Raw genomic sequence first — 14883 nt, 5'->3', positions numbered from 1 at the left:
TCCCTCCCCCGACAGGCCCCCACCACCTACTTTCCTCTCTGGGAATTTGCTCTAGATACTTCATATTGGTGGGATCAGACAATACTGGTCCTTTTCTGTCTGGCTTGTTTCACTCAGCGTAACATCTTCCATGTGTACCCATGTTGTGGCAGCTGTCAGAATTTCCTTCCATTTTAAGGCTGAACAGTATCCCGTTGTGTGCATGGGCCACACTTTGTTTACTCATTTGTTGGCTGATGGACACTTGGGTCGTTTCCACCTTTCAGCTGTTGTGAGTAGTGCTGCAGTAACAGGGTGGACAGGCTTCTGCCCGAGCCCCTGCTTTGCAGTCTCTGGATCTACCCTCAGAGGTGGAGCTGCTGGGATAATTTTGAACTCATGTCCTCTGCATTGGCAGGCGGATTCCCAGCCACTGCGCCACCTAGGAAGCCTGGGATAATTTTGTTCACTTCTTGAGGCACCACCACGTTGGTCTCCATAGCGGCTGCACCACTTCACATCCCTGTGGTAAGAATTCTAATTGTGTTCCCAGGGCCTTTCTTTTCTTTGTTTGAAGGTTTTTAATTATAAATTCAATTTATTTAATAGATATAAGGCTATTCAGATGATTTCTTGAGTGAGCTTTGCTAGTTTCTGTCTTTTGCATAATTTGTCCGTTGCACACATTATTTTTGCATATAACTCACTGCTGTTTCTTTCTGTGCACAAGATTTCTCAGCAGTTACATGGATAAAACTGGTGCGTGCAATGCCCACTAGGGGGTCCTCTTGGGCCCCACAGACATTTAGACTCTGGAGAGCACCTGGGACGGGAACACACTGACCCTAGTGCCAACGGCAGATCAGCCACGGTCCCCCTGGGAGGCGTCCTCGCCCTGGTCCACGCAGCGGTTTGGGGGCCGTTCTCCAGTCTCGTGCCCCCCCACCCCCTCCCCCCCAAGGCTCAGTTCAAGCAGAAGGAAAGGAGACTGACACAGGCGGGATGTGGAACCACACAGAGCCTGCACAGCTGCTGCTGTCTTCGCAACAGCTCTTAGGGGTGGTTTCCCGCGCGTCCTGATCGCCTCCTGGTCAGCTTGTTGGTGAGGGGAGGACGTCGGCCCTGGACACCCGACAGCAGCTCATGTATCAGCGAAGCTCCCGTATCAGCGAAGCTCCCAGGGGCGGCGGCTTGGCGGGTGGGCGTGGGGGGAGAGGACACAGCCTGCAGGGCCACATGGGGGCTTCACGAGGGAACAGGACGCACCAGGGGGCTGAGAGAGGCAGACACCGTCGTTAACAAGGGGATGGGCCCCCTGTTTCCCGAGGGGGACGAGGCTGACTGGCTGGAATAACCCCACGGGCGGGCAGGGAGGATGAGGACCAGGGGGTGCAGCTGCTCCAGCTGGTAGGGGAACTAGCTGGGTGGGGGGGGCCTTTCCTGCCAGGCGGGGGCAGGGGGCATAGCTGGTGAGGACGGGGCAACTCACCGTCAGGCCTTCGGGGCCCCGCGAGGCTCAAAGGCGTCAAGGCAGCACGTGGCATTTTAGGCCTTACAAGAGGCACCGCCACGTCACCACGCTGGGCCCCCCGCCAGCCAGCCACAGGCCTCCCAGTGCAGATGCAGGGCAGTCATTTCCATCATGAGCAAGGTTACCTGGTGACACAGGGGACGCCTGGATACAGCTTTCCGGGGGGCACAGCTGGGACGTTCACGCCAGGTCACATTTCCACAGCACGGGAGACATCCTAACCCTAACGCTGACCTTTGTCTCGGGCCGGCGACAGCAAACATTTACACACAGACGTGTGAACGAGTCGAAAAGTAAAATGGCCCCATCCGTGTCCATCACGTCCAGAAGTATTTTTTTATACTGAATACTTGGTTAAAAAAATAGGTATGTCGCATCGTTTTTATCAATTGTGAACTGAAAAAAATTATAATGATACAATCTAGCATAAATGTTTTGACACCGACAGCTTTTTGGTCACATTTAAAAATACGTATTTCTATTTGTATTTTGTACGCAGAGAGGTATGCTTGAGTGGTAGCAAAAGTTTTTCTGATATAAAAGTATGTTACATTAAGATTAAAAGTAAATTACATTAGACAAAAGCAGCAGCGGCACATGTTACTCCTTGTTGTACAACCTTCCTGTTTCCCTTCTTCTTGGATGCCGCAGCCAGGCAGAAGACAGCAAGTTTTGCACTCCGTAGCAATTAGTTATTTCTAATCTTTTGCTATTACCAACAACGCTATAGTAAATAACCTCTTACGTATGTCGTTTCACATTTGGTGAGAATATATCGGAAGGCTAAACGCAAATTCCTAGAAGTGGAACTACTGATTTAAAGGGTACGTGCTTTTATAATTTCGAAAGACATTGCCATATGACCCTTGTCACAACTGTGTCAATATATTCTCCACTTTCTGTGGAGAAAGTATATTAAAAATACGATTTTAAGGGAAAGAAGTAAAATGTAAAATTAGACTTTTAAAGAAGTTTTTAAATGGACAATGCGGTTTTAAATGGACAATGGTGGGAGTGGAATTTTTATGGTTGGAGATTCCATTGAAAACTGTTAAAGGAGTGACCTGATTTTATTTTTTAAGCCAGTGTTTATAATTCGCTGCAAATTACATCCTTTGCAACTATTTTAGCTTACAAATAAAACTTTCAGAAATCAACTTAAAAATTGGCAAGGCTACATACAATAGTTTTTCATGAGTGAAAACATATGAAAACCCCTGCTCTGAACCCCAGCTTATACCTGGTTTGGTGGCTGGATTTGGGGGTGTGACAAGGTCGGCATCAAATACCTCAGCCACCGGCCGTTGTCTGGATACGCGTACTCTGTCTCCTCGAGGAGCTGACCCGAGGGACTCCCGGCCTCAGGACGCCTGTAAATGCATCTGTGTCGGACGTTTCTATTGTAACATAAACATCAGCTGGAAGACAGCACGTTAGAAACTATTAAGTTGTAAGACACGCAGGCACATGGAGAACAATGCAATGTGCCAGTGGGTTTCAAGCCTTATTCCGTGAGCCTGGGTTTTGGGCATCGGGTTACTAATGAAATCCTTCTGTGAAGACTGGTGTACACGTCTCAGCTTCGGGGTATCCTCAGGATGAAAATTGTCCACGTGGCGTGAGTTTTTTCTACATGACAGAAGAGTCACTGAGCTGACCAGTAGGTCAATCCAATACTTTGATCCACCTCATCAGCTTGTTCAGAAGCTGCGGTCACTGCCTCGTAGGGAACAAGGTAAGACGTCGATGTGACTGAAAATAGGTTCTCTTGTGCCTGGGTCTGCGCTGAAACACGCGCCGCACACCCCCCCACCCCTGCCTCCTTCCTTGAGACCCTCCTCGTCCCCTCCAGCCACCCCGCCCTGCAAAGCCACCCACCTGGAGGGGGCAGGTGAAGAGCGTGGATGGACAGGCTCCGTGGTGCCCAGGACAGGCGTGCAGTCCCCGGTTAATGACAAACAGCTGAGAGAGGCCGGACCCAGGGCGCGTGTCCCCCAGCAGCTCCGGCCACAAGCGCCCGGTGGGCCGCAGTCTCCCACCCCACAGGCCACTGATGGACTCCTCGCAGGAGAAACGGGAGGACGGGGCGCGTTTGCAGACCAGGGTGAGGCAGGGAGGTCGCACCAGCGGGGGGTCGCTTACCTGTAGAAACGCCGTCTGCAGCCTGGACCCAAGCTCCCAGGGCCAGACAGCTGACCTTGGCCGTGGGCAGGAAGGGCGGGTCCAAGGAGCCACACCTGCCAGGCGCACACTCAGGACGCCTGCTCGTTACCTGAGCCCGAAGGCGGCGCGTGGGGCGCGGGGACCGGCCCTCAGGTGTGCTCACCGGCACGAGTGCCCTCTCGGGGGGTTGCCCCGTGCACCAGCGCCCCGGGCCCCGTCCCTGCCACGCACCCGCTGTGGTCCCGAGTGCAGGACAGCTTCCTGCACCTGGGCCCACGTGCCGGCCTCGTGCCCACCTCCCCGTGTTGTCAGCACGTTCTTTTTCACGGACAAGTGTCTGCCGTTTATTAATAAGCGGGCTTCAGCGGGATGAAACAGGGAAGCCCCTTTATCCTTTCTCTCTGGCCCCGTTAAACCGCCCCCGCTTCGCGGGCAGCCCAGAAACGCCGCGGGGGATCTGGGGCCTCGCTTTTCTGGTCCTGTCAGCTGTGAGCAAAGAATCACATTTTTTTTGGTATAAAAAATTCCCAGTCCACTCCAGTGGGAAGCCTGCCGCGTCTCGTTCAGCTGGAAACGGCTCTCCTCCCCCGCCCGGCCCCCGCGTTGACCCAGGATGTGGCGGGGCGGGGGGTCGGGCCTCTAGCGGACCCCCCCCCGGGTCTCTCCCCGGCCCCTGCCGCCCTTGCGGGAGGACTGGCGTCTCGTGCCAACGGGATGGCCCTGGGGGGTGTCCTGCCTGCGGGCCCCTGGTGCGCCCCTGGCCTGTTCCTGAGCCTCAGAAGGACCCCCACCCCCCCGCCCCCCGCCGCCCGCGATCCTGCTTTTGCTGCCTCTCCCCTCTCCTGAGGTCCGCCTCGGAGGGGAGCCTTTTGGAGGCACCACGTCTGGACAGGGTGCTCGTCCGGCCCCGTGCCACCGCTCAGCCGTGTTGGCTCAGGGACCCGTCGCGGCACTCCCCCAGCCCAGGCCGCGGGGGGAGCTCCGAGTGGCTCCCGGGTCCCCTCGCTCGCCGGGGGGTGACGCACCGCACCCCTTCCGGAGGAGGCCCCCCTCTGCTCTCCGGCCCCGGCCGCGTCCTGGCCTCCCCTTCTACCCCGGGCGTGGTGAAGCGGGGGCCTGGCAGGACCCTCGTTTCGAGCGCCCCCAGCACCTTCCTTTGGAACGTGGGTGCCTGCCCGGCAGCAGTGGAGCCGCTCCCTCGTTCCTTCCCCGAGCGCCATGGCTCTCCCGGTGGGCTGTCTGTCCCGCCCCACACAGTCCTCACTCCTCAGTTCACGTGGAGCTGTCCCCAGCTCCTTGCATCTCTACCACCTCGGGCCTGGTCCCGACTGGTTGTCCCACTCTTCGCGATCCTGGGTCAGCCACAGTCCCCCCAGGAGGACGGAAGACACGGGGGCTGTGTGAACAGCCAGGAGGGATCTACGGGCGGGGTGTCGGGAGGAGGTGTGGGAGGACTGGGGGGTGGCGGCTGGGCTGCGAGGAGGGCTGTGGCCCAGGCCTCCGGGGAGGGACGCTGGGCTGCGGCGGGCGCCCAGGCGCTCGGCCCTCTGGCCGGGCTCTGCCCAGCGGGGTGGCGCCGGGACACTGGGAGCTCGGGCAGAACTGAAGGTGGGGCGGCGGCCCCAGCCCGGCGGGTGGGCGGGGGAGGTGGCAGGAGCATCGAGCAGGGGGAAGGAGAAGGTGTGGCTTCCCCCGTCCTGCCCCCCAGCCCTGCTGGGCGCTGCACACCTGCAGAGACCCGGCCCCGCCCAGCCCCAGCAAGGGGACAGCACGGCAGGGGCCGCGGCACCGGGACAGGGAGGACCCCTTCTCGGGAATCTGGCAATTCCGCTCTGTGTCTGCAGGTCCCCATGCCCCGGCACGCGGGGGGAAGCACCTGGGCTGTCTCCTGACCTTGGGACTGAGCGCGTGCCCCTGTGCGGCGTCCCAGCTCCTCCATCGCAGCCCCTGCCGCCCTTTCCCGGTGGTCGGCCGTCACGGTGGCCACCGTCTGGCTTTAGCTCACGCACGTACTCCCCACGCTTCACATCTACCCTCCCCCTGACATCACTTGCCAAGCCCTTTCCCAGCAATGTAAACCTTTCCCTGCTTCTCACATTAATAGATGCTGCTGCTGTCAGAACATGTGTGTGTGTTATTTTCCCCTCGTTGGGCGTGTCTCCTCAGCCTCACCCTTTTACTCCTAGGCCATCTCCACCTTCCAGGGAGGCCACCTGGTACCCGCACCCACGTGTCCCTGCAGCATCCCTGCCGGCCTGTGCTCTGGGCCTCTCTACCAGCCCCACCACCCTTCTTGGTCCTTGTGATTAATTCCTGTTCTACTGGACTTGTTCTTTATTCCAGCTGTGTTTCCTCAACTCTGCTGTGAACCTGACCCTGACCCTAACCCGAACCCGAACCACAGTTTACTTCATCATCTTGCTCTCTGTTCGGTTTCCTTGAGCTGAGAGGACCTTCTCCATCAGAAACTGTTCTGTGGGGACTGAGGCTTTTCCATGCCAGGCTAATTTCCTCACTGACCAGGCCGCATCTTAATGAAATTTAGTATTTGGATAAGCACCCAAGGCCTTGTTTCCTAAGGGACTTCTCTATTTTCAGTTTTCAATAATTTGCGGCTTCTAAAAATTGGGTACCAATTAATCAAACCCATGATTCATTTGAGGTGTTTTTTTCTGGAATAAGTCAAAAGGGCAGAAAATGGGGCAATTAAAAATGTTTCTTTTTGGAAGCAGACTTTACATCCAAGTGGATGAAGCCGTTTATAAAGCAAAAGATGTTCATGTTGGATGGATTCTGTTATCCCCGTATAAAATATGACAGCAGCTAATTGCGGCACCAAATATTTGTCAGCATCTGCTTCTTGTTTTTTTTTCATAAGTACTTCTCCAACAGAAAAATATTTTTAGGTTTTGCAGGAAATATAGATGAAAAATCAATGGGTATTTTAAAGCAAAATTCAAAGCGCTGCCCACTTTTAGGGCCCGTGTTTATTTCAGGCTTAACAACAGATCCACAGAGCCCTGGAACCCAGGTCCACTCCTGTCTCTGGTGTTTTATATATATTTTATATTTTTATATAACATCCAGGCAGGGCCACTGAGAATGACACTCCCTGGTATCCCCAAGTAAATTCACAAGAGGGAGGAAACAGATTTGTAAAAACATTCTCTTTTCTAAAATCCTTGTCTAGTACAGCCTCGTTACAATTTGCACAAACAAAAACGATTGGGATACTTTAATCTTAATGCCTGTTGCTTTTGTGTAAGCCGGTTTGCTCAGCCACAGAAAGGGTCAGGCGTGTGTGTCTTCTGCTCACATTTGCTCTCGAGCCAGCACGGTCGTGACCTGAGGCCCGTGGGCACACGCCAGGGAATCCCACAGCCCTCTGACAGTCCCTGCCTCCAAGGAGGGGTTTCCTAGCGTCATCAGATCTCAAAGGGCGTCTTAACCCCAAGACCTTAAGGAGCCAGTGGGAAAAGCCAGCCCGAGACCCTCGGATCCCTGCTCCTCCTCGAGAGAAGAAAGGTGTGGGAGCCTCTCAGCCCCGGTGAGGTCCTGACACCATCCAGAGAGTTAACTGTGTGCCCAACGTAAGCTGTGCTCGGTTTCCACGAGCCAATGACAGAGACTCACTCGGTGCAGGGTGGCAGGGGGTGAGGGACAGGTGCAGGGAAGGCGGTCACAGCACAAGGGGGTAAAGGGAGGATGGGGTGGTGGAGGGCTCACTGCAGGCTGGGAGTGGGGTGGGGTGGGGGGTGGGAAGGGCGAGGAGAGCCCAGGCTGTATGAGCGGAGGAGAGGAAGGGCCCACTGGAGAAGAGAGGAGACGGAGAGGGGGCAGGTTAGCAGCACAGCATCCAGGGGACAGGCGAGTACCGGTGTGACGAACAGACTGCAGACCTGAGTCAGGGCGACACGCGTGCTCTAGTCAGAAGGGAGCCTGGAATCGGAGCGAAGCATTTGAACAGGGCGGGCGTGACGAGAGTGGTTGTGAAATGAGAAAAGAGGGCTGCCGAGACCCCAGGAACCTCCTGAGTCCCCCTCCTCCTCTCTGCCTGGGCCACGAAATAATGGAGCCATGATTTTAACCACCGCGAATCCCCCTGGTTGTGAAGGGGAGTGTGTTTCCTCTCAAAATGTACTTTCTTTCCTAAAATTATAAACATAAGACAAAAAGAGGCTGAAGGAGTTTCAAGCTCGACACAAAAATGACCTCCTGAAGCTAAAAGAAAAGTTTAATTGCTGAATCGGACAAGAAGAACACCCACGTTGTTGGACTAGAATATACAATGGAAGACACACCTCAAAGCACAGAGGAAAAATATAGACTAGAAATCACGAGGGGAAAAAAGCAACATTGAAAATACGTAAAGAAGGGTTAACAGGAAAATCAGAGAGGTTCCGGGATATTAAAAAAAAAAGAGGAGATGAAGAAGGGGTATTGAGTATAAGTAATCGAAGATTTTTATGAGGATAAAAGAAATAATCAAGAAAAAGATGAGCGTTATGAACTGACTTAAAGCATCATTTGTGAAAAGAAGATAAAAGTTTTCAATTAACCTGTGCCTTGAACATCTTATGTAAGATGTTTAGAGGATTTGAGATTTAGGGAAGACTTGATTTTGACATTTGTGTCTTTGAGAACTGGACGTATCTCACAGAAAGGGGGGCCAAGACTCTCAAGTTCAGCAGGAGGGTGTGACTCCCAAGGGTCCCCAGCAGGTACTTTTGCTGCAGAGACGGAGACGGGCAGCCCTGCAGCCCCACTGTGTGGTGATGACACCGCCTACGTGCGTGGGGGAGGGGAGAGAGGTACACACAAAAAGTGCGTGTTAAACCTGGTGAAATCCAGCATCTGTAGCTTATCTACAGTCTTATACCAGCGTCAGCTCCCTTGCTTTGAACTGTTCTCTGGTTGTCGGAGATGTGATCTTTGAAGGAAGCTGGGTGAAGCTACCTGGGAGCCCTCTGTACTATTTTTGTAACCTGTTATGGGTCTAAAATTATTTTGGAATAAAAAGTTCTTTTTAAAAAAGCACGAAAGCATTACATAATAAACATAAGCATATAAGCTCTTGAACAGAGTATCTGCATCCTTTTAAGTTCATGGCACATTTAAAATCTTAGCAAATTTTGATAAGCAGAGATTTATAGGCTCAGTTCGCTAATCACCACGGCCAACAAACCCTCAATTTCTTGGTAATTAAGAAACACACTCCTAGAAAAGATCTGCTCAAAGGGGAAGTCAGAAGGGAAACTGCAAATCCTCTTGGGAGCGATGAAAAAGAAAGGACTTTCCAATAAGACTCACGGGACACAGTGAAAGCCACACTCAGAAGAAAAAGGGTAATTGATCACTAACCTCGGGGAATGAGTAAAAGCACCATAAAGAACTATGAGGGATCTGGGATTTTAGCCGATTCGAAAGCTAACACCGTTAAGCCAGTTTCCTGGCTGCTGGCAGAAGCCACAAGACTCCCAGGTCAAAGACAAAGGACCACGCGACTCCGCAGGGCCCATGGCATGGGCCTCGGGTTCTCACCAGGGCCCCCTGCTCCCGCGTCCAAGGCAGCGCAGGCTGGGCTCAGGGGGGTGCTACACACTCAGGGGGCGTGTGTCACAGCCGAGGAGCCCCAGCTTTTCAAATCCCGATCTTCAAAGGGACTGCAAGGGAACCCACCCAAACGTCATCCCAGAGAAGACTTTTTATTTATGCGTTTTTTGGTTTACTTTAGTTTAATTTAGTTTTTCCTTTCAAAGAGTTTTATTGAGACATAATTGACACACAATAAACTGCCTATATTGAAAGTGTACAATCTGATATTTTTTTGTGAGTCATCTTTATACATATTAATGTATATATGTTAGTCAAAATCTCCCAATTCATCCCACCCCAACACTGCTCCCCTGCTTCCCCCGCTTGGTGTCCATTTATGTTTGTTCTCTACATCCGTGAGGAGACCTTATTTTTCTGCTGGTCAGCAAGCAAATTGGTCCTCTGCCCAGGAGGGGACCATATCTCCATCTTCAAAAGGCTTGGTGTTTGGTCCAAAACACTCTTGAGAAGACAGAACAACAGCTGTCCTTACTTCTGCTCAGATATTCAGAAATGTGAGAGACTCACAGAGCAGCGTCTCCCAAGAAGTACAAAAAAGAGAAACTAGGAAGAGGGAAATAAACTGAAGTGCATCAAATATGTTTTTCAAAGTCCATGAATTCATAGTGATACTTAAAAAAAATCATTGGTCTCCTTTGCAAGATGCTAGACCCAAGATGCTGAAAACTGGTGCACGCAGAAAATAAACATTTATCTCGCTTTCCCTGTAGGAACCACCCGTGTTAAGAACAGGGCCTCTGTGCAGAGCTCCAGCTGAGAAGTAACCGGGGGATGCCAAGCCACGGCAACTCCAAGTGAAATACGGCGTCTGGAGGGAATTACTGACACTGCTGAAACGACTGACGGCGACGGGCAGGTTCATCACGGACGGGTCGGGACGACGCCACCAGAATCTCCCACGGATCCGAGCATCACGTAAAGAGAGATCTTGAGATTTCATACTTGCTTTGATGCGATAAGATAGGAAGCTCGGCCCCGCCCTGTCCTCTGGTGGGATATTCTGGGGCACGGTCCTGGTTTCTCAAAGGGTACTACTGTGGGTTGACTTTTCTCCCCCAAAAGATACGATCACGTCCTAACTCCCAGCACCTCTGGATGCGATCTTATTTGGAGATAGGATCTTTGCAGATGTAATCACTTAAGATGGGGATGGGCCCTAATCCAGTGACCGGTATCCTTATAAAATGAGGGAAATTTGGACCCTGACACAGAAAAAGCGACAATGCCACGTGAACACAGAGGCAGAGATTGGAGGGATGCAGCCACAGGCCAAGAAGGAAGGTCGGGCCGGCCAGCCACCACCAGGAGCTGCGAGGGGCCTGGGCAGCACCCCTGCACTCCCCCAGAAGGAACCCACCCTCCTCACACCCTGATCTCAGACGTCCAGCCTCCAGACTGTGAGAGCATCCCTTTCTGTTGTCCCGAGCCCCCCGATTTGTGGTGCTTTGTTATGGTCACGGCAGGAATCTCGCACAGGGCCCCCGAGGGACCCAGGAGCCTGCAGAGATGGCCAGCTTGTGAACACACCCCTGGCACCAGAGCCGGGTGGGGTGGGCGTGGAACGGGTGGACTGAGGAAAGCAGGTGGCCCTCCCCAGTGTGGGGGGCCTCACCCAATCAGGTGAAGGCCTGAAGAGAACCAAAACACCAGTCCTCCTCCGAGTAAGGGAAGATTCTCCAACAGATGTCCTCAAGCTGGAACATCAGCTTCCCGCACGTCTCCGGCCCGCAGCTCCTCCTGCGGGTTCGACGTGCCAGCCTTTGTGATCACGTGAGCCGAACGTCTTCGTGCACATCCTACCGGGTCTGTTTCTCTGGAGAACCCTGACGGATACAGCATCCACTTTGCTTCTCAAGGCTTCCGGAGGAGCTGAGCCCCGATGCTCACTGCACACCTTCGCGTCATCTTCTCCCTCTCCTCACTTGCTCTCCCTGCGGTCACTCCCCAAGTGAACTACTTTCACCCAAGTTGGCGCAGGGTGTGCTCTGGGGACCCAAACCAGGATAAGCGTCTTGTCGACATTATGTGCCACAATTACTTTATTTGCAAATGTCTCCCTGTCCTGAGTAACTGCTCAGCTATATATGTCCAGAAACTATTTTTCCTGCCTTGCATCTTTAATTTTTAGCATTTGACCATATTTATGCCAAATAATTAGTACACCATTTGATAAAATGAGTGCCATTGGTAACATACTTACATTAGATACAGTGAGCTTCGTAGAGCCGCTTCTCACTGCATTTTTCAATTTAGATGATGGTCCAATTCAATAAAAGCAACTCTACAGGGAGTGATGGCTAGGTAAACAGCCATCTGTCTGTCTGGCTTCAGGCTGGGGTAGATTTTAACATTTTTGTAACAGCCTCCTCCAAGCACCAACATGCTAACAAATCAAGTTAGCAGAGTTCAGCTGAGCTATGGGTAGTTCCTGGTTTGGGGCTGTTTGTGGATGAACCCCTAACAATGGCCTGCGTGAGGCCATCAGGCAGCGAAGCTGGGCATGATGCGGAAGTCCTCTCGTGAGAAGTGAGGGAACGGAAGGACACCTGCCTGCCTTGAGAGCTCTTCCACGATCTCTTGAGATGCATCAAAGAGCTTCCACAGACAAGGCCAAAATCCTCCCCCGGCAACAATCTTAATCGGTGCCAGCCCAGTGGAACAGTGAGTACTCCTCCACAGCACGTGTCCTCTGTAATAGGACCTGGGAAAAACGTTAACTTTAACCAAGTGCCCACCTTGGATCCTCAGCTCAATTAAATCCTTACAGACACCTAGCTTTGAACAATGTTACTTTCTAGAATACCTTCCAAATAAACTTTTTTTTTTTTGAATTTAATGTACAACCAAGGTAAAAGAATGCCACTAGCTGCTATAAAGCATTTAAACGTTCAGGGACTCCCAAGACGTTATCGTAGGTGGCCTGTGGGTCCCCCTTCTGACAATGATTGGCTGCCAGGTTCATTGGTCACCTAAGGCCACTCCCTGGAGCTGCCTTTCTGCAGGACCATTCGATTGAGTCAAGCTGAATCTCACTCCTGTTTACCCGATTATAAGCACCAGACCTAACGTAAAGGAACCCGGAACTGTAGCGACTGTATTCTAAAATCATGCGTCCAGTTCAGCAGCAGAGAGAGTAAACGCGAATCTCAGCGCACAGCTACTCTTGGGTTAATACCCTCCTGCTGATAAAGTGTCCTTGGGCACAAAACTTGACGGAGCTGTGAACGGTCCTGTTTCCTAGAGAGCACGTAGGGAAGCCGTGAGGACCACGGGTGAGGCGGGTCGGTCCCTGAGTTGCAGAACCCAGGCTTGAGGCCATCTCCACCACTTGTGGGACGTGCGGGCAGCAAAATGGGGACGACGAGAGAAACTTCCTAAGGCCGTCGTAGTGACGGTGCCACACAAAGCAGGGAGTCAGCACTGGGCAGACACCGGGCACTCAGGAAGTGGGAGAGGTGACCCCCACATACCTGGCCTGTCTAAGCTGGAATTCACACTCCGCTTTGAACCACTGTGTGTTCACATTTGGAAATAAATCTTGACTCCTCAGCTTGAAGCTGGAAATAAATGAGTTCATGATTGCAAAAGAAGTACTCTGAAGAAGGCAGAGGAAGAGGGGAGTTAAGCCTCTGTTTTTTCACATCTTCACGTTTTCTAGCTTCTGTCACTGAGATTAATACATGTGTCTGGACCCAGTAAGCTCTCTGTGGGTGATGGCAAAGGCTGTTCTACATTGCGGGGCAGTCACAGCAAGCAAACAGGAAAGGCTCTCGGGGACTGGATGCAGTAACTGGATACACAGGTACATCCTCACGCGCCTTGTCTTAAGGAGAGGCTCTCTCCCCTCCTCAGCATATACACGTGCCAGGGTCAGCCTTTGTTTGAAGACGCTTCTTCCTTGCGGGACAGTGGGATGTCTGAGTTCTTTAGGTCGGGTCCAGGCCAGTTCACAGCCGGGTCTGCAGCTGAGCCCTCCTGCCCACGTGTGATCTGGCCAAGTGGCCTGTTAGGACTGAGCTGTTCCCACAGTCCTTCCTTCCCCATCATGGACCGGTACAGGCTCTGCTATTTTCTTGACCTTCCTCCCACAGGGTTTGAAACATCACCATCAATTTAAGCAGAGTCGTTCCAAGGTTTCTGGTCCTGGAGCGTGGGTCCCTGGCCCTCCAGCCGGGGAGGTCACCGCACGGCGGCCCGGCCTCCCAGCAGGGGGCACGCGTGACACCGGCCACGCGGCGCTCCGGGGCGTCCACGTCCCCAAGGATCGCAGCAGCATCAGGAACATCAATCCCTCCCCGAACGAGACCCATCTGGGTGCAGATTTAATTATCATAGTGTTCTGTAATTACTGGCTTGCAAGGTAGCAGAGAGAAGTAAACGTCTGGTTTTCAGCCCCCCCCCCCCACCTCTTGAAATAAAACTGGCAGAAATAAAAAGAGCATTCTGGGAAGCGCTAATTTAAACATTCATGAGTTAAGAATACAAATAAAGGGTTCCGAATCTTGCGAGGAGGAAAGAAGGCTGCCGAAGGGACAGGACAGTGAGGAGCGCCTGGCCGGGCTCTCGCATCCGCGGGGGCTGCGCTTGGCCCCGCCAGGCGCAGACGGTGACGGGCGCGCGCGCGCGGCCCGCGGCTGGGGGGCCCCGCGAGCCCTCCCGGCCGGCGGGCCGTCGCCTCCCGCGGGTCATCGGGCCCTCGGGGCGGGGGCCCAGCGGCCGGCGGCGCAGGTGGGGACGCGCGCGCACGGCCGGCCGGGGCGCGGAGGGCGCACGGCGGGGGCGCAGGGCGGGCCCGAGCGCGGGGGGCCGGCGCGGCCGGGGGTCGCGGCGCCGGAGGCCCGGGGCAGGGGCGCGGGGCGGCTCCGGCGCGGCGTCTTTCTTCTCCTCGCAGTGATGTCATCGGCGGCAGCGGCTGGGAGCCGGGAGGCGGCGGCGGGGGCGGCGCCGGGCGGCCGCCGCAGGTTCATGTGCATCTAACGAACAGGCACTTGACAGTGGGCCAGGACGCACGCGAGGGAGCGCGAGCCGGCCGGACCGCGGCGCCGCCCGAGCCAATCGCCGGGCCCGGCCCCGCCATGGGCGAGCGGGAGGAGGGGGCGGCGGGCGCAGCCGGCCGGGCCGCGGCCGCTCCGAGGTGAACGGCGCCGAGCCGGGCCCGCGGCGCGGGGAGGCCGGGCGCGCCGCCGCTATGAACTCGGCCGAGCAGACCGTTACGTGGCTCATCACCCTGGGGGTGCTGGAGTCGCCCAAGAAGAGCATCTCGGACCCGGAGGGCTTCCTGCAGGCGTCCCTGAAGGACGGGGTGGTCCTCTGCAGGCTGCTGGAGCGCCTGCTGCCCGGGACCATCGAGAAAGTGAGTGCCCCCGGCCCGCGCGCCCGCGGCGCACAGGCCCGGGGCGGCGGGGAGCCGGGGCGGCGGGGGGCCGGGCGGCGGGAGGCCGCGCGCCCCAGCTCGCCCGCGCCGCGGCCCGGGGGGCGCGGAGGCGCTCGGGCGCGGGGGCGCCGGCGCCTGGTGGCCGCGCGGGCCGGCGGGGCGCGGGGCGCGGAGGAGCCCCCGCGCCGCCTTTGTGCGCGGCCCCGGGAACGCGGCCCGC

At 54.8% G+C, this 14883-nt stretch overlaps 1 protein-coding gene across 6 annotated transcripts in view; it reads left to right on the top strand.

The window, feature by feature from the left end:
- Positions 1-14413: 14413 nt before the first annotated feature.
- The window catches only part of ARHGEF7 (Rho guanine nucleotide exchange factor 7), a 120117-nt gene continuing 119647 nt past the window's right edge, over positions 14414-14883 (top strand). Inside the window, exon 1 of one of the 6 annotated variants that reach the window (XM_057706977.1) lies at positions 14414-14642. In XM_057706977.1, the coding sequence (XP_057562960.1) occupies positions 14478-14642 (165 nt within the window). In that variant the 5' untranslated portion in view covers positions 14414-14477. The remainder of the gene's footprint in view (positions 14643-14883) is intronic. The other 5 variants (XM_057706968.1, XM_057706976.1, XM_057706966.1 and 2 more) reach the window with 5 other exon arrangements.

This window comes from Hippopotamus amphibius, chromosome 14 (genome assembly GCF_030028045.1).
Source record: "Hippopotamus amphibius kiboko isolate mHipAmp2 chromosome 14, mHipAmp2.hap2, whole genome shotgun sequence".
NCBI classification, from domain to species: Eukaryota; Metazoa; Chordata; class Mammalia; order Artiodactyla; family Hippopotamidae; genus Hippopotamus; species Hippopotamus amphibius.
The sequence above is the reverse complement of the archived record's forward strand: the minus strand, read 5'-3'. Positions and strand labels throughout refer to the sequence as shown.